Below are 26,178 nucleotides of genomic sequence, written 5' to 3'. Positions count from 1 at the left end.
CTTAAATCCCCCCAAAACTACGGTAATGTAAAATCTTATTCAAGATGCAGAGATTTAGAAAGACAACAAATACGTCAAGCACAATTAAAGGTATCTATTAAATGATGCACAAGACATCTGCATGTTTTCCATTATCCAATAGTGTAGTCAAAAGCATGCTTCGGTGAAGTACTGGTTCAAAAATACTAACCGGTTTATTAAAGAAATGAGGATAGTGAAGAGTTCAGAGTAAAGCCCAGATGCCATGGCCTCTAAACACTCAAAGGCCGTAGCCTTGGATCCTGGGATGAGAGACAGCCCGACACAGAACAAATCAGAAATAGCCAGTTCACAACAGTATCTCCATCAACAAAATAACATCAGAACCAGTTGAATTAGAAGAGGAAATGTTTTGAGCTGTAAAAGCTACAATGGTCGCTACATTTGCACCCAAAACAATGTACAATAGCATCATATTTGTGCATATTATGCTCAAAGGCATAAAGCATTCAAACTGGGTCTGAAATTGCCTTTGTAAAGCAGTGTCATTTAGGACCCAGGTGTTTCCGAATTGGTCAGATCACAACAGCGCACACTCATGTCTGTGCCTAGCGGCAACGACCACCTGTTAAGCTCTCCTAATTCATTCCACTATCACAGAAAATAGTGGCAGGGGATTATTTTTATGTGTGCATACACATCTATGACTGTATGTTCACGTGTGAGGGCAGATACAGGAAAGGTGAAACAGAGGTGAATTATGTCCAACCCTGCTGTGACAGACTTTTAACTGTACCCTCACGCCCTTCAAAGTGCGCTGCAGTTTTGATAAAAGTCAGAGGACACCGCAAATGTGAAAAATCAATGTGAGGCAATTATAATTTCAAGGACAATGAATGAAGAGTAGATCCAAAAGTGGATGTCCTGACATAGTGTGTGTACTTATCTGTCAATAGCCATTGTAAAGCTGTTGTATTCATTACTAAGATAAGCTTTACTTTCTCCAGAGCATGCAGTTTCCCTCAGGTGATGAGTGGAGGCGTATGTGTGTGCATGTGTGTGGAAACAGAGTGAGAGTGACAAAGAGAAAGAGAGGGGGGGGGCGGTTGAGGAATGAAGAGGAAAGAGTCTGTTGGTAAATGTGGTCTGTGGAGTACCTGCATCTGCTGTGCCATTTTCGTCAGAAGCCTGGCGAACGCTGCTGGCTCTGGGCAGGGTGCCCTTGGCCTGATGCTTGAAGATGGAGGAGGAGAGCTCTTCCAGGGTGCAGCCCAGCAGGTAGGCTGCCTTCTGGGCCCACTCATGACGTGCAAATTGTTTCCTGCCAGCTGAGACACGTGCATGAAAACCTCCATTAGCCCTTCTGCCAACTACCCCAGGCAAATGGCTAGCCTGGTGGCTAGCTTTGTGCCATCCAGCCTCTGACAGGGTAGGATTATGTGTCTGGTCAAGCTGACACTGACACAGCTGGTGAGAGCATGCACTAAAAGCATAATCAAAATGTTGGTGGCTTGAATACATTTAACTACAGCTGAAAAAAAAGGACATATCCAGTAGCTTCAACAGCTATTGTTTCATGTTCAAAAAAGCCTGTGAAGTTGAAGTGATAATTGCCCCTTTTATCGTCTTGAGAACAAAAGCAAAACTTATGAACAATTCATTTATTTACATAAAGACCTCTGTTGGGAAACACAAGTTTCTCTTTAATCTAGCGGCTGAGTGATGGAAACATGCAGATATGAGTGCAAACTTCAGTTTTAATCCACCATGAAGTGGTATCTTCTAAGACTTGTGAGAGAAACTGGGGGATTTCACACAGAGAGAAGTGGGCTCTATCTGTTTCATCAGCACTGCAGAAGCCCTGCATACATTTCATGATGATAAGCAGGATGGTTGTAAAGACAAGTAAAGGCATTTCAATATTTGCTTTGATAGATATTCACCACCACAATTATTCAAATTCCAGTAAAGCATCAAAAAGAGGAAATGGGGTTTGCCGATATAACAGAACATTACTGAATCAAACATTAAGACTATATGAGTACAATATTTGTTCTTAAAAAGCATCCAGACTCACAGTGTGACTTAGATATAAGTGTTGACAGTACAGTACACAGAGAAAAGCAAGTTCATTTCAAGCGGTCCCTTTAATTTGTTTTAGTGGATTAGAGATCAGTGCTGCCCTCTTGTGTTACACCATGATGCTGCACTGCCAAGGAACATACAGCATTTTATATGCTGTATGATAGTCAAAACACAAACTAAGTGCAAGACGCCAAAGCTTTTTTCAATTAGAGTATGATTAGAGTATTTTCATGAATAAATTAAATATTCCGTTATTTTCCTTTTTTAGTACAGGGAGACAAAATGTGTCGACTCTTGACCGTAACGTTTATCCCATCATACATTGTGTCTTCATGAGAACCACTTTTTGATTAACAGGTGGACAGCAGTCCATAAGTCGCCCAGTAATTTGCAGATCTGAAAAAAGTTGTTTGGTGTCTGTATTCCCAACAGCAGATTCTACATGAGCCAATATTCATTGCTGAAATTGTTAAAACTGTGCCTGGATGGTGTTATACTGCCATCAAAAAGATTGGCAGCCAGCTGGAGGGCATCACTGACAATAATCTGGCAAGCAATTCTGCATAACTGCAGTGCAGACAAAAACAAAACATAAAAAAACATATCAAAAATACAAAATAAAGAGTCATTACTGCAATAAATTCCTTGCGATTTGTATGTTGAATATATTATTGTGATTTACTGTTTTTGTGAACTGCTTCCACAACAGAGAAAGTCAGGCATCGTGTTAATTGATTTGCATTGCAAGATACGGCATCCTTAGTTTAACTTTGCTAAATTGGCACATCGGAGGTGCACTAAAAAGAGTTCAAATGAATAATATAGAAAGAATTCAAAACATGCAAGAAGTCATTATTAGATGCAAATAAATAAAGATTTATATATATCTGTTCTGGAAAGGTCTGACGGAGATAATTCCATCCTTGACAAGTAACTGTTTTTAAGCAAGGGCCTTTCATATGTAAGGAAAAAATGTCACTAACAGTAAACTCACCAATAATAAAACATCTTTTTGACAGCCTCAGCCTTTTCAAAGTCTAATTTTAAAATGAAAGTCAAATGCTGTGGGAGGCAGATCTATTACTTTAGACCCCCAAAAAACAATCAAACTCTCTTATGTTTATCATACAAATAGCTTCAAAGACAGGAACAAATCCTCATGTTTAAGATGACTGCTGTTCCCATTAGTCCTCTGATGCATTCTTATGACAGGACAAAATGTTTGTCAAGACTTAAGGCCAAAATTAGACTGATGCTTTTCTGTCCTTGAGCGGTTTCAGCTGCTATAGCACAAACAGTGCTTTGTGTATGTAATATGATCATTCAGGACAGATTAATAAGGTCATCCTGACAGAGGTGCAGATCTAATAGAAAAAATACACTTCAGCAGCAGCCCAAACTATTAAGACCAGAGCCAGCAGGATGAATCTCAAATGATTTCAGTCACTTTTCATATGGAGGTGCAATCAGTTCTGTTCTGTGACCAGGAAAACACCCTGATACTGATAGAGTCACTCAGTTTTTTCCTGCCTAAACTTTAAACTCTGGAGCTTTAGATCAGTGCAGTAGAGCAGTCTAACAACCTGTGCACTGTGCAACATCTTTTAAAGTGCAAATGCATAATTCAGTTATCTGGATTACAGCTGTCTTGCATCACACTGAAGATGTTACCTACAGTGAGATAATGCAGGCATGACGTTTTTAGATTGGATAAAGTGTTATTAAAATGGTTCTGGCTACAGTGGGTTATTTTTGGCCATTTGAGCTTTTTCATCATGCACTGTAGTGTGTACAAATCAAGATCCTTTACAGCTTTGTTACTGGTATGTCTGATATAAATATCCATACAAACAAGTGATGCAGGTATATAATGGAAACCCATTTGGTGAGCAATCTTACCCTTTGTAGCTCCTGCAGACCCAAGATGGTAGATGGCGCCAAGGACGAGCCAGAAGGCCCTCTGCTCATCACCACTGATCCCTAGAACCTTCATGGCTGCTTGCAGCTTGGAAAACTGCTGGGAGGCCCGCTGCTTATCCTCGGTCTGGTAGATAGCAAATGTATTCAAATTCCTTTTTGAACTATTAATGACAAAAAAGTAATACTAGGAGGTTGAGCGCCTTGTCAAATTAAAAAAGTTAAAATAGGATTAGCAACTGACTACATCTGCAAAGGTTCAGCGTAGTTGTTTATACATATCAGTTGTTACACACTACTACTCTTTAGTATCGTTTGTCTGTTATAGGCCATCACATATTGTGCAAAGGACTGTTAATGTTGCTTCGACCTGAATTGCTGGTAGGTTTATTACATGGCTTGTGGATTTCAAAAGATAATAATAATAATTTGAGTGTTAGCTTTGGTGCGCTCGTGCATATCAGTTACACAGGGATTTTTTTAGCTATGCACAGTCTACTTCGAGACAGCCAGATATAGCCTGCATTCATATAACAGTACTTCACATTCAGCTTTATAAAAGGTAAAAGTAATTATTTTTCCATTTGTGGTTGTTCAAAAACAGGCCAAACTCCCATTAACAAGAGGTGCTTACCTTAGCCTGAGGAATGATTCCGAATCCATTGTTTTCAGCAAAGTGGTTAAGGTGCAGCTCAGTTCTGATGAAGAAATGAGAAAAACACAGAAAACATCAACATCTCTCATGTCTGCTGAGGCCTACATAATTAGAGTTAGAGAAGCAGTAATATATCATGGCAACATATCAACATCTTAATCCAGTGCAGAACTGTGGTGTATTGTGCATTAAATTGGCATAATAGTATTAATCCTGACCTAAGAGAGCTGTCTACTCCAGCCATCAGATAGTAAAAGACATTAAAAGTGGACTCTCCCTCTGGTCTTCTTGTCACCCTTATCTTCTCCAGAAGCATGGTCTGCAAGGCCACAGCAGAGCAGGATATTAGCATGATAGAAAATGTCATTTATTATAGGCAGTGCAAGTAAGCGTCATTTCTTAACTAATGATAAAGTCTGCTGGTGAAAATCTGGACTATTTTATGACGTATTATCTGAGATCATAGCAGATATGCATGAGTAGGAGATTCCAAAGTTGAGCACCAATGACTTAAATAAATAAATGTGTTTATTTGTACCTGGATAGCGGCTGAGGTCACCAGGCCTGCCTGGTCAACGTCCAAGGAAACGATATGGGAGAAGCGGCTGGCATTCCCATTCAAACAGGTAGAGGCATTCCCAAAAGCCTCCAAAACTGTGTAGACCGCCTGCCATTTCTCTGCTACAGACAATAAAGAAAAATAAATAATACATTAGCAAAAACGTGCTCTAAATTCAAATTGTTTTTATTTGGATCCTTTCCAACCTACTGGAGAATGTTTTGTTGGTGCTGCCAGCAATGGTGAGCAGGTATTGGATGATGTGTTGACAGTTGGTGGTTTTGCCACTACCACTCTTGCCCAGTAAGACAATGGACTGATCCTGGCGAGTGGTCAGGAGGTTCCTATAGGCAGCCTGGGCCATGCTGTAAATGTGAGGGGCAGTGTCCTCCCTTCTGCAGCCCTTGAACATTTGCATCACCTGGAAAGAAGACAAACAGACAGTGAAGGAGAGGAGAATTACTGTCTTAAGTAAGTTTATTTCATTCTGATTACACTCTCATATTCTGCTGTTCCATAAGAGATATGTCATTACATGCACAGGCTGCAGCCTACCTTCTCGGAGTACATCGAGGGGGCGCTAATGGGGTTAATAACCACCATGTTGGGCCCAGTGTGGGTGTGCACCAGGTTACCGCCGTACCGCTGCCGCAGGGAGTGCATCACGCTCGACTCATTCAAATACTGCAGAGAGGCCAGGTCCTCCACACGGTCAAACATCGGAGGGTTTGCCTAGAGTTCAAAGTCAGAAGAGGTCACATACTCACCTGGTGTCATCGGTAATTGATGTGGTTCAGAGTTGATTTGATGATAAAATACCTTCTCTACATCATCTTCATCCACGTCCAATAAAGATCCATCACTCTCCAGGCGGATTTTCACCTTCCCCTCTGGCAGACTGCCTGCCTCTGTCTTCAGGAGCGTTGCTGCATCACCACAAAGTGTGGAGTTAATTTATCATGACATATGAGCTTCACCTGAGTGCAAAAGCTTCATCTTTACTTACATGCATAATGTGTGGCTGTTGTATCTCTTTTAATAACATTCAGTGACGAAAACATGCTTAGTCTAATTACATACAGCCTGAGGTAAAACGGAGTAGTCTAGTCAGTTGCCCTAAAATATCAAAAGCATTTTCTAAGCTTCAAAAACCCACCTATATAGTTCAACAATCAAATGACACCCAGCCACAGACGCACCAGCACTGAATACTAATATGGAATATAGAATAGAATTGAATTTACACATGGACACAGATACTAAAATATTGACGTTTTTACTCACCCAATGAAAATCCATCCTTGTGGACAAGCCATACTTTCTCTGTGTTATACCAGGCTCTCTCTGCTGTTATCTGCTCCTCAGTCTTTCCCTGTTGAAACAGGTTAACAATCAGGATGAGGAAAAACTTCTACAATTGAACATCACAAAATGAAGGATTAAAATAACCGTTGAATGATTAATGATTAAATCAGGAAACCGCAAAATGGACTTCCGCAAGGATCTTACAAAGGACACTTTCACAAACACGGATTAACATGCAGTTCACATTCACATGAGACATGTAAGGGGAGCTGAATTCAGTGGGTGGAAGGCTTCTTTCAGTGTGAAATTTCAGTATGAATTTGTGTGAGCTGGTTCGTTTTCATATTTCAGCCCTCCACAGGAGAACTACAGTTCCCACAATTCCCCTTTTAAAGCTCCTTTCTCACCGAGTGTGCACTGAACTCATTGTGTGTGCATTTAGCGTGTTCACTAAAAAGACGTCACATAGACAAAAATACAAGTACATCACAAAACTACATGAGTGGGACTGCACAGCAAACAGAAGTGTTTGGAGTGAGTCATGCATGGAAACACTCCAGATGCACTATACTCAGACACGCAATCGACAGTCAAATCAGCTAACATAATGAACATCGGATAGCTGCACCAAGACTGCATATTGTTTGTCTTTTCTCCCCCTGGTTACAATGTGGGGACAGCAGGTAGAGAAGTGCACAGTGCTCGGTGATGCTCATAGGGCTATAGGGAAGATTAAGCCTGGGCTTTCCTGGAGGTGGGATTGCCTCACGAACTACTGAGCCATTGCCCCACACCCCCCTTTACTAGTTCATCACACATATACACCACAAAACACACATCACTCTGAAACACAGAGTGAGGGATGCAACCAGAACTACAAACAGTTGTAGCCATGGTCAGACCTTAGCTGCAGCTGAATGTGCTGCCTGAAGGATGGCCACAGGGTCCTCAACAGGCTTCAACTGGAGAAGGGAAGGAGCAGAGGTCCATAGATTTAGCGATTGAGTTCAACAGCAAAACATTACATCCGAATTACCAGCAATTTCCATGCGCACAATCGAAACAATGTGAAATACGGCACGGCGAAAAACTTTAATGGTAGGTCACACATTATTGTGAGTAAAAAAACGCAACACAAAATACCGCAGCAGTTCAACAGTGCAATAGTAAGTCAAGCAACGGTAGCAGAATAAGTGAGTCGTTCAAGTAATTCACCATGAAGAATTACAATATTAATGCATTAATGAGCGGGGATTACAAGGTGCATTGAAGTACAGTGTGTGGATCTGTGGGGAGTCATGCACAAAATGAATGTTCTGTCTTAACAGTCACAGTTAACAAGATCAGTTGTACATAGTAAGGAATTAATGCAGGGCACCATGCAGCCAGTTGTAAAACAATGTAATAGTCAATGCTAATGAACTTAGCTATAGAGATAGTATGGTACTGCATAAACACAAAGATATAATGTAATAGGATATACAAATAATCTGTATCACTGCAAGAAAATTCATGGATTCCTGGAGTTGTTTAAGTCATAGAAACCCATTTGATTAGATTTTTTAAATACAAGGTTTTTGAGAAACTGTTTGCTGTTGCAGTATAACCTCAGTATCTGCATGTGGATGGAAAGAGCAAAATCAACAATGCACAGCTGCACATTGTGATCATTGTAAACTGAATGCAAAATGAAGCTATTATTAATCTTGTTGAGACCTCTAAAACCTGGTCAAGAATCCCTGACTCAACTTTGGTAACCACTGGCTTATGTCACATTACCACATTCCGGGCCCATGAACCCAGAATGAACCGCAGAAAGCAGCACAGGGACAAAGACAAGCAGGCAGGCACAGACAAAGCAGGGCAGTGAAGGGTCAGTAGAGGAGAACAAGCTTAGACTCCAGCACTCTACAGGCGAGGGAGTGCACTGAGCCCACTGCCGAGCAGGCTGTACCTGAGAGGATTTGTGGCCTCTGGCACACTGGCCATGCAAACAGCAAAGAGGACAGCAGCAAGTCAGGAGCCAATGACCCACCGAGAAGCAAAAGTAGAGACATGGGACACAATTTGAAACAGGAGATCAGAGCAAGGAGAACGAATAAAAATAAGTGCCTTTCAGCGCTCTAGACTTTGAGAAAGGAAATAACCTTCCATATCATCAAGCACTGCCAAAACAATCGACAAAGTACATCATCATACGGTGCAGAGATAACAAAGTAATTAATACTGTATTACAGAATGAATGCGGGCAATGAGAACGAGAAACACATAACTAAAGCTGTTGAATTCATTATCAGAGGTGCACAAGTCAGCTCAAAGAGGACAAGGACAAGGACACAAAAATGTGTTACAAATCAATCACATAGCAAACAATTTAGCATTTATGGATCCAGAATTGGAGATTATAATCAGTTTTATCAAAGTGTCCACAGAATGTCTTTCTCTGAAATATATTATAAACATGAACTTTCAGGGGACATATAAGTCCTGAACTAACTCTGAAGTAATCTCTGTAACTTGTGAGTCATAGAACATATCCCTTTGGGCTCAAAGTTTCAGATTTCACACCAAGTGGCCAATAGCGCGGAGGGCCCCAGTAATTGGAACCCTGGGACAGCTCGGGACAGCCGGCGTGGACCTGGGTCATTTTTGGGCACATTTCCCCCCTGTCTGGGGAAGCTAGCAGTTGACTCAGGCTGGATGCAGGGTAAGCCTTGGTAAAGCATGGGAGGTGCAAAGCAAACAAACTGAGGGAGAGAGAGGTTACATTTTTGCCATTGACGGTGAAGATCCTCCTCACACGCTTGTAATCTTCCTCAGTGGGAACCAGCTCTGGGACCTACAGTTGGATAGCAGCACCAGCAATTGCAATTTGGTAGCCAGAAAGTAAAATCAATAATCCAGCAGTAACAATGCTGTAATTGACCACTTTAGACAAACTGAAAACTGAGTGGGCGCATAGAAGCATGCCATGTAAAAATCTCCAGCACTTTTGAATGCGGGAAACACACACTGATATGTGTACCTGTTTATTCGGCGCAGACTGAGCCTGGGGCATTGCAACAGGGGACGGCTTGCCATTGGGGGCCATGGGGGGAGAGGATGTCTCCTTTACCTTTACACAGCGTATGCAAATATTGACAAACACACAGTTTGACAGACATACAGAGAGATGTAAATAACATGGGGAGATGACGATGAGGGTGAAAGATGTTTTAGCTGGGTGTATTTTCTGTTAATTTTGGATTCAATTGGACACATCAAGAACTATAACCAACTTCAAGGGATGTTTGTTCCTACTAATTGAATTTTCCAGTTAATTCAATCAGGAAATGAGTAAAAGCGAATGACTATTAAAGAAAATTGGATCATTAAGCGCTGCAGCACAAGAATAATGATTCAAGGCTTTTAGGTTACTTCAGAAACAATGTGTTGCAAATTTCTTAATAATAATTAAACAATTCAGCATTGTCTCAGCTGAATTCTCGTACAACTGCACCAACTTCCAAGGAATCTGGGAGCGGCACCTGAAATTAAATCATCACGTTTAGTGACTTTGCTCTGTAATTGTACACTAAGATCAATAATTCTAGTTTTGTTCCATATCTGCTGCTGTTTGCATCAAGGTGTATTTCAAGTTGAGATTGTGCTGCTAAAAACTTTTTTAATCATGATAAAATCATTACATCTGATTCATTTTTCGACTGTAAGGCTAAGTAGGGCCATTATATTACAGTTTTAATTTCACTTTCTCTGTAATGCAATATGCTATAAGTTAGAATTCAACAAACTTCCATGTAAAACCAATTATAAAAGTGTAGTTGTATCTGATGGTACTGGATGTCGGCTACGGTAGGAAAGAAGCAAACAAAGACTGCATAATTCATCAAAGTTTCAAGAATAAGCAGTTCTACAAAATTGAAAATGTAGAATTTGCATAGGAGTTGAGATGCATTACAATGAAATCCATGAAGTGTTTGCTAAGTAGAGATCTGTTCAGATGTTTTTGGAATAATGATTATGTAGATGTTGATATGTCGCTCCAGTGAGGGCAAAAAAGTCAAATCACTAGACAGCGCAAACCTCCAAGAATGTTAGTCACACATGAATGTACATTTCCAAGTTCAGCTGACATCTTGATCCTGCCCTCAATATTTGAAACCTAAATCTCTCCCTAGAGCAGTTTAAAACACAATATATCTCAGCAAAAATACTTGGTGCATATCTCCAAAATCAAATCCCTCGCTCCATGGCCAAATACCCAGCTGTTCGGCAGATTTCATGGACATCTGTTGATAAAAATTTTCAGATAACCTGCTGGCAGACAAAATGCCAAAGACACTAAATGACAGGACAAAAAACATAACCTTGTCTGAGGCACAAGTTGAAACAGGGACTATGAAAGTAAATATGTTTGAAACTAAAAGGACAGCCACAAAACATCCAGTCCAAACATCAATCTTAAAAGTTTAGCTGAAGCTGAATTGAATTATCCAAGCACCAGCTCCAAGCTGCACATGGTGATACAAGGCCAGCTGGGATCTGGGTTTTCTGGTCAGCTGTTTTTGGAAAGGGCTGTTTAATTGACAAGAACTGCTGACTACTTTACTCTGTAAGAACTTATCTGAATTCTTATCGAGATTCTTGTTTCTTTAAAAAGCATCCCAAAAGATCCTTAAATCCCCTGCCTCTGTGGTCTACAGCAAACAGCGCACAGCTTCAATGCTCTGGCTGCAGAAAGTGACAGTAATGAGTCACAGCTCGGTGCTCATAGACAACTCCAACTGACCAAACTACCAGAGTGCAGGCCATGAGTACACTCTCATGCCCACTGATGGAGTCTGATCATGAGCTGGTACATGCACCCTGCTTCCCTTCACTTATTCAGGGTGGCTTCATTATATCAAGGCTCCTTTTTTTCAAGAGCGACTTGAACGTTTGGAGAAAATGTAAAAAGAGTAGTTTTGTTAATCACAAAGGTGAGATGTTGCCTAATTATAAGGCCAGTTGTAAGAAAAAGTCACGATGATCCATACCCAGAAGCAAATTGAAGATGTTGTTCAGGGTAAACATTATGAAGAGGTTGCGTGTGAATGCATGTAGTTATGTATATGAACAGTAATGTGTTTTTATCACTCAGCATGCTCCACCCTGAGGTTAAGTAGCAAACATGCACTTTTTCCACTCTGTACCTCCGGTTTCTTTACAGCAACTGGGCGAGGCTTTGGAATGAACCCTGCAGGGGGAGCAAGGGGGTCTGTCTTCGGGGCAGGGATGAATCCTGGAGGTCTTGCCAGGGGATTTTGTTTTGGGGGCAATGGACTGGATTTTCTGGCAGGAATGAAACCAGCTGGAGGAGTCAACAGATTCTGTTTGGGGACAGGGATGAAACCAGCAGGCGGGGCCAAAGGGTCGGGTTTGGGAGCGGGGATGAACCCAGCTGGGGGAGTGAGGGGGTTAGACTTTGGTGCTGTAGTGCTGGGTACAGATGTGGGTGTGGCCTCCTCTGTTTTTTCCACAGTAGGGTTTTCCTCTCCTTCCTCCACCTTTCCTTTCTCCTCCTCCTGCTTCACCTCTTCTTTCATGTCCTCTCTGCGGTCCTGGGTGCGGGTGCGAGGCCGGTGTTCCTTGGTTCTACCTCTTCCCATTAGGCTAGTCAGGCCCGTGGAGATATCATCCTTGTCCTCCCCAGCAGCTCTGGTGGTTCTGAGCACAGAATCCGCAGCAGAGGCAGCCCTAGCAGACTCAGAGCCAGGGGGCTGCCTCTGCTCTTCCGTCACAGCAGGAACCACACGTCTAACAACTCTTCTTACAACCCTCACCACCTTTTTACCGTTAGAACCCTGCTCCTCCCTCGGAGTGTCTGGACCACCCATGGCAACGTTACTATTGGACTCCTCAGCTGTTGATGCAGTTGACTGTGGACCACTTCCTATGTCTAGACCAGGTTTAGTGACTGCCTCGAGCTGACTGCTATCTACATCAGACTGGATACAAACAGAGCAAGGCAGACAATAGTGCGGATTATTCCCGTGGCCGCCGCAGATAAACTGTCAAAGATTTCAGCAGCAGGTTCTGGGCTCAGAAACTCTGTATAAAGGATTATTCATAAATGGATTTATATCAGCTACGGTATTTCCATCTGTGTATCTTAACACCCTCAGTCAAGTTAGTGTATGCAATCAGGCCATTTGATTCAACATTTTCATTCAACTTTGGAGCTTATTGGCAAATTGTTCTCACTGGAAATGTACTCAACACATTTGTCAGACCTCAAGGATGCACACAATGCATTCAGGTGAGAATGAACACTGAATATAATTTCTGTTTGGTTTTTTTTTTACAACAAAACTGCATAAACCTTTATCATATATATAAAGACAAGTGGATGCTCTGTTTCTGACAGTGGGCCAAGTGATGCTCAGTGTTGACAGTAAAGAGGTTAAATTGTTAGAAAATGGCCCTTATTAAACCCTTGCTTTAGTCATATTTGTAGTATAACAATAATAATGAATAATGAACATCACCTCAAGCCCTATCAGCATACACTTAATTAATGATTAAGAACCGTGCTTGTCATTACCTATCTGAAAATTCAACACATTGCTAGCAAACCTCCCAGGACCATAGTAAAGTGAATTGACTTGCAGAAGGTCATGATCATGATTAGAAGCTACATTTTTCTCTGTTATCTTGTACAACAGCACACAAAACGGTTTGCATGGTGTGAATTAGAGCCCAAAAGCATGCAGGTGAAAAAACACTTACATCTGGCTTGTTCTCAACTTTAACCTACACAAAAGGAAGCAACAAAAAACAAAAGATCAAACCACACATTCAGACCAAAGCTTTTCTCGATCAACATAAAGTAACATTTCACAAATTCAACAAGCAACAGCATGTGGATATGAACTGAAAGGCAAAAAAACACAGAAAAGCGAGACTTCCCTTTTGCTCCCAGAATGAAAAGCGTGATTTGTACGCCATGGTGACGGGCCAGAAGTCATGGAACAAGCTGGGCGACGTGGAGAATAAGAGTATGGAATGATGAGAGGAAAAACAAAAGAGACAGCCGGGGAGAGGAGGATGTACCGTGCGGAACGATGAAGAATGGGAATTTAGGGGTGAGCGGTGGGATACTGTGAACTTGTTTTCTGCACACAACAGGTCATACACCAACAGGGCAGTGGGACCATGCAGCACTGAGGACAGAACACATGAACAACAGAATGAAATGGTTTGCTTCCAGCACACTACAAGAGACAAGTGGTAAACATCAACGTGAAGATCTAACAATACCTACACTCTGCAAACAAGACCAAAAGTCTGTTCTCATTTATCGTATGTGGGCCTCACTCTCAATTCATTACTATAACTATGTATGGAGAACTACTCTTTGCCACAGTCAGCACACTAAAATAATGTCATACAATGTTGGTCATTAGTTTGTAGTGATGACACAAAATCAATCAGAAAACATATGACTATTGCAAAAACATTAAAGCCAGCAATATTAATGGTCGATTGACAAAGGAATCAAACAAACAGACATATTTTCACACTTACACATCTCTACAGTTAATGACCAGGCAAACATGCAACTTGCTCAAATGTGTTAACAACTTTTCATTAACTGTTTAAATTAAAAATAGGCCTTTTCCTCACTGAGGAGACACGGCAAAAATGAGTTGCGCAGCAACATGTTTCACCATCTCCGGCCCTGCTTTCATCAGAGTCCACTCCTATAAATAGTTTCAGCAGCAAAGGAGGCCATTCTGAGACGCCATCAGAGCCCAAATGGAACTGCTAAGCAGAGCATATACACCCCGAGCAGATCACACTGCTCGCCACACACACAGTCCACCAGAGGCCCGAGCCCATTACCTTCTCTCTAGGCCTGGTTAACCTTCCAATCTTCGCTCTGTCACAGGAGCAGTGCAGTCGGGGCCAAGGCAGGGTAGGACCTGGGTCTGCAAAGAGCACAACACTCACTAGTCCTGAGTGAGCGGGAGGGCAACCTTGAGGGCGGGGTCACAGCCAGCATTGCACAGTAAAGCTGTGGTCTGAGGAGTGGTGGGGGGTAATGTGAGAGGAGCTGGGCAGGGAGATAGGAGAGGGACAGCTGCTGAAATACAGAGGGGCCATAAATAGAATTTGCAGAAGCACATCAATTAACACAGCCACTCTTCCCCGCCAATCTCTTCTCCTGGATAACAGGGAATCAGTGAGGTGGTCTCCCTCATCAGGTGATACACACATTTTTATATGCCCTTTCCATTTAAGGGCAACACAGAAACTACAATAATGCAGCTGACTGACTGAGAGATGGTCTCAGTACTAAGTGCAAAAATGAAAGCTTTTTTAATCTTCCATTACCCTCCACAGTGACAAGTTGAGTAAGAAATGCGTCTCAATGTGAAGAACACACACTGTTATCGGCACATCAAGTGAGAAACTGTTCATTCACTGTATGGTGAGCCTGTGACAGGGAAAACGTTCTCTCTATGCAGCTACAGTAACGCACACATTGAGACAGATAAACATGCAAACACATGCAAAGAACCTATATATAGACCTATTATCTAAGGCCACACTTGTGGAAGCCATGTTCCTCACCATGCCTTCTACACCACAAGAGGGAGCTATAAACTAATGTATTAATTTCTCTATTTCACAGAGGGTTCTGCTTAGGCACACTACTGACCTAAATTCGAGATGCTGTATTGCTCTGTGACAAACCCTAATAGGAATGTAGCACCAAGCAGTGGTTGCAGAACCTAAGCTCAGGTATACGACAAATGACAACACTCATTTCATGTTTATAATGTGTAAATCCAAATTTTAAACATTTTAAAATGAAACACAGACCAGTCAAACTACACTGCTCTCCCGGTCAAAACAAAATGTTTCGAGACATGGCTTTAAGTGAAATCTCTGTCAACACTGCATTGCTGTAAAACCAGTTGGGTAAAAACATGTGTACCGGTGAGTTGCCAGGAGGTAGGCTTTCAGCTCACAGGAGCGGTAGAGTGTAGCCACAGAAGAAAAACACGGAAATGTAGCAACAGGCTTGGTTGGGCAGGAAAGAGCTAATCCAATCTCGGCATCACACTCTTGTCCTCTTCATAAACCCATTAACAGTTAACCAGTGCCTATGTACAAAGTGCATTGTGATAGCGATTGGGTGTTTGTTGCACTAATTCCTCCAGAATTGTCATAAGTAAAAACATCCGTGACCAGAACCTTTTTTCCCTAATTTAATTGTAATGTGCAAAAAATTCCAGCAAAAAAAAAACCTATAATAACAGCCAAACACACAGCCTTGCTGGTGGATCTAGCACAGTTTGCTAATCCCCAGAGTCAGTTACTGGGACACAGCATCGTGTCTGCTGTTTGTCTACCCATGGTTAGTGCACACCAGATTAAGGACTCTATACACCATAAACACTGCTGATTCTGCCCCAGTTAAATCCTCCAATATGAAATCTGTTTGAATCAAAAAATTGTTGTGTAGTGTTAACCGCAGTTTAACACCACATTCCTCTAATAAAAATTTTGAATATGACATACACGTTATATACAAGTACAACGCAGATTCTTGGTTTGTCCACAACAATATCTGCTATTTCCTCATAGTCTAGAGGTTGGAGTCCCTGGTGGATCAGGCAGAGCTGACCAGGAGAACAGACACAACAGGCAAAAAAAAAACACAGAAAAGCTATGAAAATCTGCATATAGAATGACAAAATCCCAGAAATAAAAGTACAACATTTATTCATAGAAGCTGATCATATCAGATTCAAATCTCCACACTATGTATTCCAAGAAAAGCAGGCAGAAATCACCAGTGCCCATGCTTAGGGAAAGAGCAGAAATGAATCATGGGACATCACACCCAGTCCTGTGAAAATTCCAGGATGTGACCCAGATTTTACTCAATAATAGTAAATAGGCCTGAAAATCTGAACTTCTCTCTGAAAGTAGGTCACATGGGCATGATTTAGGAGCAGCAAATTTAAAATTAGGTGTGATTCCACCTGTAGTTTCTGTGTAAAACTGGTTTCATGTGACAGCCAACCAACAACCAATTGATTTCCACATACTAACACTGAATGCAGTTGTAACAGTACGCATTCATAAGCTCAATAAAACAGGAATGTATAATAAGTATATTGTATCTGCTAGTAGTGACACTAATAAAAGAATATATATAGTTATATAATATATATAATATATAATATATATATAATATATAATAGCTCTTGCTTATGGCTGACAGGATGAGGTGTGTATGACCCATTGGCTGACAGACATGGTTTCAGTCACACACCCAAGAATGTCAAGTATGTCTGCCTTATTATGTCAACCTGCAGCTCATTTCAGCTGACAAAATTACATGAGAGGTCAAGGCCTGAAACACTGCATGTGCCAGGGCAAAAAAAAAAGGTATTAAATTAGGAAATATGAAATACATGTAAAGAACGGAGGGAAGGAGAAATGACATCTTAAGTATAGCCTCTATCATGAACCAAAAAGGCTTTATCCTTGGAAGCCCCACCTCTTTCTAATCCACGCTTGTACTAATACTCCCTGCTACTGTAGCATCATCCCACTGGAAAGGGGGATGATGTGATTTAAATGGGCAGCTTGGGGAGGAGATTACACCATTTGCTAATTTCCTAATGACGAAACTGTGTCTGGACTGCAGAAAGACAGGAAATGTATGGGATGCAGGGATATGAGATGAAACATCTGGGAACATTAGGTCAGGCATGGGCGCCTGAGTGGCCCATGGCTGACAGTTTTATTGAATGTAAACAGGTAAAATTAGCTCCTGCAAGGTTTGATCTGAGATATTATTGAAATATCACCTGGATCTGCCTTTTCCTGTTGGTTACCATATTCAAACTATGTTTTTAAAATGAAAAAGTGCTGCCAGCTTAGGCGAATGACTATTCATAAACTACAGAATGACAACATTCAGACAAAACATGCGCTTACTTCAAAAGGAGGAGATCAAGATGTAAAGTAATTATAGATATAAAAATATAATGTGCTAATTATTAAATGTGAGTAAAGGGTATCACATAAATGTCAAATCAGCTCTGCAAAATCATGAAGACAGTAACCAGTTCAAGGGACAGCATCACTGACTTTGCTGAGAGTCCCTGGCAGAAATGGTGTCTCAACTTGGTTTCATAATGCCTCTGACCAATTGATTTACCTCGACCAGCTGGAAAATGGAAAATTGTCTAACAGTTCCACTCCCTTCAGAACGTCTGTGAGACGACAATAAGCAGACACAGGGTATCACAGTCCCACTCAATCCTCCTTTAGTTCCCAGTACATCCAGTGGTGTCATCTCAGCTGGACTGAAACCCAGTGTCTATGCTGAAGAGCCTACGGAGAATCAGGAAAGACACAGAAAGCTTTGGGAATAAAACAGAAGGGGCAAAACTGAAGAATAGTTCTGGCCTCATGTAGTGTGGACATTGGCTGCCACCCCATGGACAAAAGGGTTATGTGCTCAACTGTGCATACTTGGCCTAACCATGAAATCTGTTTTATTTAGGCCCAGAATAAATGTAGGGGCACATAAGATCTTTCTTTCTCTTGTGACGTGATCTACTACTGACCCTTTGAAGAGCAAATAATCAAACGTTTGAGATTATATTCGTTTAGTGCCAGAGACAATTACATTGGTGAGTCCATTCCTTTTTTTCCCAGCAGCCAGACAGACCCACGTGTAAAGGAGAGGAGTGTATTATGCAGCCTAAGGCAAACCATCTGACGGTACTGTAATCAGAAACCATATGATGAAACAGAAAGAGACAGCAGACAGCAGGTGTTCAACTGATACCAAACCTGAACAATTAGTGTTTGTTCAACAACAGGCTCCTTATTATATACACTGCAGTCCTGCAGTTACACAGATCTGCCTGGTAACCTGGGTAACAGCGATGATAAGAAGAAGATCAAGAAACAGTCCAGCACATAAACGCCTGTAAAAACCACAAGTGGATATAGATACCACAACACAGATAGAGACACAACATGTTCATTAGTGAATTTTAGAGTTGACGGTAGGACAGAGCCAAGCTAGCTGTTTCCTCCTGCTTCCAGTGTTCATGCTAAGCTACGCTAAGCTAACAGTCTAACAGCTCAGAAGCTGTAGCTTAACTTTTAGCGGACAGATATGAGAGTTGTATCGAACGCCTCGTCTAACACTCGGCAAGACAGTGAATGAGCAATTTCACCAAAATGTCAAACTATTTTACTAACCTTTAAGTACATTCAGCCAATATATGCTCATGCACCATCATATGGTTCTAACTGTGTTGCAGAGCTCTAGATCCAGAATCCAGATTCTTATTATAACCACCTATAAATAGTGCTGTTGGTTCTAGGTCACGCTCACATGCACATTTTCTGCTTTTTAAAAAGGCCTGTCTTATGATGATCATCAAGACCAGTTGAATGTAGGACAAAGCAAAGCAAATTAATTGTGTCTCCGGCTGTGTGTACACATTCATTCCAACAGTCTCATGTAATTCAGAATTATGGCTACATTGGTAAAAGTATCAGATGTAGGGAGAGACAATGTGACACACAGATGAACACATATCAAGTTCACACCTGCTGTTTTACAGTGCACTTCCCTCAAATTGTTATACACTATTTCTGTTTATCTTGATATTTGATCACTAATGGCCTTTCCCACACTCCCACAAAAAAAAAGAGAAAAAAAAATGTCACTTCTTTATGGGTGAGTACCTGGTGTCATCAGAAGCACATGTGGTAACCATAGTAGCCCACATAAGATGCATATGGTTCTCAAAACAAATGAGCCTCACGCTGGTAACACTGGTATTGTTAGCGTCTCTGTTGTCACTGCTGTAATGTCTCAAGTTTCTACACACCAGCCTTGCACAGTGCACCTTTTACATCTTATTAAAATTTCAGAGCAACAAGCCAAGAACGGCCCCACAATGTGGTTCACCCGCTAAACTTTCACACCAATCTGAGCAAACCTGACCAAGGTCTCAACCCTGATGTGCTCTGGAAGAATGGAGATAGTCTCCTTCATTACATCAAAACTTTATACATTAGTTAGTTATCAAGTTGGTCAGTCTCTTATCATTTCTCCATTCTTGTGCAGTGTGATTCTGAAGAAATCTGTATCTGTCAACTGGCCCAATGCAGGCTTTTATTTTACTGATTGATAGGACAAATTACCATATCATGATATTTTCTTAATTTCCAAGGTCCAATGATCATCTAACCATTTTTCACTTTTTCAGTTTTAAACTGAAACTACATGAGTGTGACGTTCTATTTACATGTAAGTCTAACCTTAGAGTGTAACTAAAATACTAGGGCTTTTAATTATAACTGTCTATTTTATTGTGCTCTAATTTTATGATTGCAGAATAAAACCTACATCTACACATTGGAGACGTAACCTGAACCAAAGCTGATCTCACCCACTGTCTAAACTCTACTACCAAAAAAAGCAAACACTTAAGAAAGCTCAAATTCAGGTGTTTACTGTGTCGGCTAATGAAGAGTTTAACTTGGTGCTGCTCTACTTGTTGCACATGATAATCTGAGCGAAAAGAACTGAATGGGCTGCCAGCCAAGTCTTACAAGACCATATGGCCATGGTCTGTGGTGGCGTTTGGACCGTTGTTTCCTTCAACGTCCTATTGTTTGGTGTCAAAAGACTAGGGGGGGAGGGAGGGGGGATTATATATACACCAAAACACATTCTCTCTTTCAAAACACACACACACACACACATACTCCCCCATACATACAAGCACAAAAGCACATTACCAGTGTCATTACAGTTACACCCATGATCCAGACATCTTTAATCCACTACATGTGAGTGCAAAACCACATATTTAGAAGAATGAAATACCAAAATGAGAAACAATGCTGGCATATACAGTCATTTTAGGCAGTGATAACTTTTACCCCAGGGATGCATGCATTTAATAACACATGTAACGATATATAACGACCAAATAACAGAGATCCAGAAGCACCACAACAACACAAGACCTGTTTCTCAGTGAAATGCAAATATGGAGAATAATTTTGTCTGAAATTGTCACGCAATCCAAAGTGACATCATAGCCAACAAAAAAGCAGCAAAAGGTACTTCAAGGTATGAAATTATTCAACAGCAGTGGAGAAAATTAATCAGAAAATGTGTAATTTGTGTTTGCGAGTTAGAATCTATTCACTCAGTGGACTGAGAAAGATTCTACAGTTCTACTTACATCAAAGACTTCTTTGTGCAGGCCTTGACTGGTCTTCAGCCAGCTGCGGTTACACTCACTCAGCTCCAAAATCGTCTGCACCTTTAGCCGAACTGTCTCTCCAGACTGACGGATCATCTCCACGATCTCATCCCTGCTCTTGTTCTCCACGTTGATCCCATTGATTTCCACCAGCCTGTCTCCTGGCACCAGGCCCAGAGCCCGGTCCTTGGTGCCAGCACCTGGTTCGGCAAAGTGCACCACGCGCCGACACACTCCTCCATCGGGCCGCCTGTCTAGCATGGTGGTCCTCCGCAAAGAGAAGCCAAAATCCCCAGTGCTGCGACGCTGCAGCTCAAGCTCTCTCGGATCTGGTATTGGTGGAGCAACAAGCGTAGGCAACTGTAGGTCTGCACCAGGGAAGGTCTTCTCCACCAGCTCAGGAATGTGAGCCATGTTGGTGCCTTTTGGGTTGGGGTGGGACTTCAAAGAAGATGTAGTCCAGTTCTGCCCAGAAACATCTGAAGCCTCCAAAGCATTGTCCTCTTTGCTCTTCAGGGAAAAAGACACGTGCCTCTGGCCTGCCACCGAATTCAACTTGGCCAATTCCCCAAACTTAGCTGCTCTCTCCTTCACAGAGCTGCGATGTTGTTCCAGTTTATTCGCCTTCATGTTTTCACCAGAGGTACTTGCACTTAATGGCCCCACATCCTGCTCCAGGGTGTTGTGGAGGTGCTCAGCCTCCAGGTCTGTCAGGCTGAGCTCCATGTTGCTAGCCACTTTAATTGGGATAGGACTAGAGATCTCCAGCCTGCTCCTGGAGTCCCTCTTGGAGCTCCCTCGATTGAGGTGGAAGAAGCCTCTACGTATGCTCATCTCTTCCAGGCTCTTTAACTCTGCCTGGGACATGCGCTCTTTCTTCTCTTTCTTGTCTTTCTTCTCCTTCTTGCCTAAGTCCTTCTCTTTCTCCTTGTCTTTCTTAATTAGGTGAAACATGCTTGAAGTTTTCTGCTGTCTTTACCAGTTTGAATTGTTTACAGCGAGAAAAGGACAGTGTCATATAAATGGTTGTGAGGAGATCTCATAAAAGTACCCGAGAGCATCTACAGTGGATACGGACCTATAAAGTCATCTGTAGGGAAGAGGAAAAAGAGGAGAAAATTACGAAGAAACTACATGTTGGTCAATATTGTTTAACTATGCATAAATGCACATGCACTATGACGATATGCAGCAAAAAGAAATTGCAATAGATACAGTAAATTCTTCACAGGATGTTTTCTATCCATATTCAGCCCTCTTCAAGTTAAATATATGTTTGTTATATTTATGTTTTCATTTATAGAATATGATATTGGCCTCTTGTGACAATATAGTAAATCTACCCTCACAAGGCAAAGAAGGCACATCAGTTGCCAAGGTCCACAGTCCTGCTATATTCAAGCCCGTAAATTCAAATGTACATTTTAACTTCCTACATCTTATGGTTGCATTTGATGTGTTGCACATCATGTCATAATTCTTCTCCTCATCCTGCAGTTTTCTTATCATGTAAATCAGACAATCAAAAAAGTTCAGATCAGAAGAACAAGTACAGTGTCGGCTGTGTGTTATTGACATCACCTATTGATGCATTTCAGTGTCATCAAAGGAAATGGCCTACAAACGTTAATATACTCTGGATTTGGTTTGTTCTCTCTATTGTGTCAGTCCTATACACTGACACACGTCTTTGCCACAACACATTTGAAGTTGCCCTACATACAGACACTGTTTGGGAGAGCTTTGACCTTATCTGTCTTGCTGTCAAACATTCACCATTAAAGTGATACAGGACATCTGAACATTTGTTTCATGAGATTCTCAATCGAGGCTGCATGCCTTGCACATGCACAGCCTGTGTGAACCCATAAACAGTAAATTCGCACCTAATCCACACTTAATCACATCCCCTGAGGTCAGAGAGGCTGTGAAATAGCCGAAAGCATTCACAATCATTATATAGCACTTCTGTGAGTATTCACGTGGTGCCCTTTGCAAGGAAATGAGAAAACAATCTTGATTTTTTATCTTTACTTAACTTATATGGCATAGCTAGGTTGTCGCTGCGACTAGTCCAGAGCTTGGCCGTAATGCTCTCCCTTTAAGCTGCTTTGCCCTCATTCTCTAGCACCGGTGGCCTTAGGGAACACTTTCAGTAGAGAGCGTAAAAATGGCACTAATATAAAATAACACAGAGTAAACGCTATTAGTAGATAAGACACTGACCTACCTGTAATACCTCGCAAATGACCGCGTTGTTGTCTTGCTTGAAGTTTTCAGCATTTTCTTCCTTGGAATTGACAGTAGGTGCGAGAAATGTACTTCTGATGCCTTCAAATGCTTATCGTAAACTCGAGGCTTGAGGGCTTTACGATTGTTAACAGCCTAGGATACAACCTATGTCGTACTCGTGTTTTTTAATTAAAAAAGGGACAGATAGCAGAGATGTGTAGAATAGCCTACATATATTCACAGATGAAAATAGAACTTGTTTGAATTATGTGCATAAAACAGCACGACAAAAAATGAATCATTTTTTCAAGAATACTTTCACCACCTTTTACTTCTTTCCTGCAGTCTATATTCATATGTTACATAGGGACACATCGTGCCAAAACTAGCCCTCAACAATCCTATTTGGGTCGTCAATGCTAAAAAACTTCTTTGAAGTTAGAAATTCTTACAGTACCTGAAGGCAGCATTAGCGTAAACTGGACAGCAGTGACCCCTCCTGGTTTTTTATACTTACTGGAACACTGAATGTGCAGGTACAGTGCAGGTACAGGTAAATACTCCCAGGCTGCCCAATTTTGCTTGTCAGGGCTCACCTGAGAACTCAACGCCCATCCATATGTCTTCATTTAGAGATTTGATAGGATATTGTGAGAGATGTTGACTTTCAATTTGAGAAAATATAAAATCTTGTAAATCTTTGTTTGTGTGTGACACTAGGCCCATCTTATACATTTGAGATACATTTCAGCTCAAATTGTAATTTTCAAATGTAAGCTCTTTAATACTTGATGGGATATAATTTCCATGCTGGACAGCAAGAAGGTTTTTCAGATATATCCTTTTGTCGCGCTCTATGGCACAGGTCACCTACTGCGCAGGTTGCACTCCATTGACTTTGCTTAAATTAAAAAAGAATTGGACCAACATATAGACTGCTAAACCAAATCAGAGCCCTTGTGCATTGCTGCTTCACAGGCCAACTGAATATGCTGTTGCTAATGTTTAAATGCATCATCAGCCTATTTACAAAGGATCCTTTATGGTCCTTGTTTCTTCAACAAGGGTAGTCTAAGTGTAGGAGTAAGTGGAGGTATGAATAAATCACAGAAAATACAATGTTTTGACTATATCTACAGAACCATTTTATAAAATGCTGCACTACATTAATATCAGTGCCTCCCTCTACAGTACACCTAATAAACCAAGAATGGTGAACAAACTGCAACATCAAATCATTCCAAAATTCCAGCTTATTAATGTTAAAAACTCTTGCACTGGTGATATTTTCTTAGGCTTCAGACTAAACAAATAGTCTGAATCTGTCACAGTTTCTCTCTGAAATTGTATGAATCACTGAATGAATAATAATCACTAACTTCATAGCTTACTTAAACTGATCCATCCTGAAAAGATTTCAATCAATTTTGAGATACACAAGCGCAGTCACAGATGGAATATATATATATATATATATCTTACACAAAAGAAAAATATGGTCTGAAATAATTTACAGCCATGATTTTTTGCCTCTTCCTACTTTGGCCATATTGTGCAGTCTAGTCTTGGTGCGGTCCTTCTCATCTGGATTTCTCTTCGAAGTGCACTCCAGTGTAGAGTCTGTCTCAAAGGAGATGGCTGGTGCCTGGTTTGGGACACTGCTGCTCTTGTCCCGGGACATGGTAGAGGTGGTCTGCAGGACGACCCGGCCACGTAAAGAGTGTTTGAGCTCAAGCAACAGTGGATTGTTGTCAGAGTATAATTCCACCTGCTGCATGGGGCCTCTATCTGACTGACAGCATGTACAGCATGCAGAGAACAGTACTCTGAAAATATAAATCCAGCCCAGATAATGCAGCTCCACAATGTTCAAGATGAAGCAACCCAGACTGACACTGAACATGAAGTTGAGAAAGATGGTCTTCTCTGTTGCTCGAGACACAAAGCAGTCAGTTCTGTTTGGGCAGGGGTAGGTGTCACAGCGGAAAAGGTGCGGAACTTCAAATCCAAATAGGTAATACTGCCCAATGAGGAAGATTATCTCCATGATGGAGCGCAGCAAAACATGTATGATGTAGATAAGTAGTACTTGGCTGGAGAGCTGGGTTGGGTCCTTTCCTACCTCTCGCAATTCCTCTTCCAGCTGGCTCCTCTCCTCACGTTCACCTTCCTGTAAGCTCCAGTCCTCATTGTTATAGGCTGTGTCATAAGGACTGCCGGCCTCCAGCGTCGTCTCTTTATCTCCTCCCATATGTTTGTCGCTTTCAAGTGAAGGCGAGGACCTGGGCACCACTTCAACCTTCTTAACCTCTATCTTTTCATTCTTGGTGATTTTTTGCAAGACGTACACAATGTAGAAGATAGAAGGCGTGGAGACAAGAACAATCTGAAAGACCCAAAAGCGCAAGTGTGAGACAGGAGCAAAAGTGTCATAGCAGACATTATTGCATCCAGGCTGTAGAGTGTTGCAAGTAAACTTGGACTGCTCATCACTGTAGACAGCATCCCCCACCAGGGCCACGAGCAAGATGCGGAAGATGAGCAGCATGGTCAGCCATATCTTGCCAATGACTGTGGAATGGTTCTGCACCTCCGTTAGGAAGCGGCCAAGAATGGACCAGTCTCCCATTTCTGTGGAAACATAATAGATAAAAGACTATTCACAGTAATGAGAAGTCAGAATGTTTTTTATCAATAACTGAATCATTATCAGACTGAAGTGGTTGCTCATAAACCCTGCACTCTTAAAGAGAAAAATATATTTTACCAAGGAAGCAGGTGCATGAGACCAGATTTGTTTGTGCATATAAAACCTTACAATGTTATCTAGATTTAAATATTGACCTAGAAATCCCCAATCAACATACAGTAAATATCATAAAATGGCTTTCTCAGTGTGTCTTTGCCTCACGTTAGCATGTCACAATCTGGCTGAACCTTTGGTGTCATTATTCTGTGTGGATTTTCTCAAAAGAATGAACTGCTTGATAATCAAGAATTATTTCATTATGGCTTTTATGTTATTACATAAGAGCAGATATTGCATTAAGCTAGTAAATTACCTGCAGTTTCTCATATTCATAAAAAAAAGTCTAGTCACATTCAATGACACAGAAAATTGTTTTTAAAATTCCTGG

General features: G+C 41.3%; 2 protein-coding genes across 2 annotated transcripts in view; both read right to left on the bottom strand.

Moving 5' to 3' along the window:
* LOC139294788 (unconventional myosin-XVIIIa-like) overlaps positions 1 to 21,763 on the bottom strand; it is a 55,184-nt gene extending 33,421 nt beyond the window's left edge. Inside the window, exons 1-11 of the mRNA XM_070916713.1 lie at positions 20,789 to 21,763; positions 6,480 to 6,567; positions 6,015 to 6,121; positions 5,751 to 5,927; positions 5,406 to 5,616; positions 5,175 to 5,317; positions 4,855 to 4,955; positions 4,616 to 4,679; positions 3,964 to 4,108; positions 1,137 to 1,307; positions 191 to 281 (exon numbers count right to left, since the gene is read on the bottom strand). Coding sequence (XP_070772814.1) covers positions 191 to 281; positions 1,137 to 1,307; positions 3,964 to 4,108; positions 4,616 to 4,679; positions 4,855 to 4,955; positions 5,175 to 5,317; positions 5,406 to 5,616; positions 5,751 to 5,927; positions 6,015 to 6,121; positions 6,480 to 6,567; positions 20,789 to 21,763 — 2,273 coding nt within the window. The remainder of the gene's footprint in view (positions 1 to 190; positions 282 to 1,136; positions 1,308 to 3,963; positions 4,109 to 4,615; positions 4,680 to 4,854; positions 4,956 to 5,174; positions 5,318 to 5,405; positions 5,617 to 5,750; positions 5,928 to 6,014; positions 6,122 to 6,479; positions 6,568 to 20,788) is intronic.
* Positions 21,764 to 24,551: 2,788 nt separating this feature from the next.
* Positions 24,552 to 25,845, bottom strand: LOC139295341 (gap junction delta-2 protein-like). Its single transcript, XM_070917519.1, has 2 exons — positions 25,809 to 25,845; positions 24,552 to 25,672 (listed from the first exon to the last, which is right to left on the bottom strand). Exon 2 carries the CDS (start codon positions 25,668 to 25,670, stop codon positions 24,552 to 24,554), a length of 1,119 nt encoding a protein of 372 aa, XP_070773620.1. The 5' UTR covers positions 25,671 to 25,672; positions 25,809 to 25,845.
* Positions 25,846 to 26,178: the final 333 nt, after the last annotated feature.

Source organism: Enoplosus armatus, chromosome 13, assembly GCF_043641665.1.
Source record: "Enoplosus armatus isolate fEnoArm2 chromosome 13, fEnoArm2.hap1, whole genome shotgun sequence".
Lineage (NCBI taxonomy): Eukaryota > Metazoa > Chordata > Actinopteri > Centrarchiformes > Enoplosidae > Enoplosus > Enoplosus armatus.
The sequence above is the reverse complement of the archived record's forward strand: the minus strand, read 5'-3'. Positions and strand labels throughout refer to the sequence as shown.

What these genes read in the sequence shown, in the direction of transcription:
- LOC139295341 (XM_070917519.1), bottom strand. Translation starts at nt 25,670, where the DNA reads ATGGGAGACTGGTCCATTCTTGGCCGCTTCCTAACGGAGGTGCAGAAC.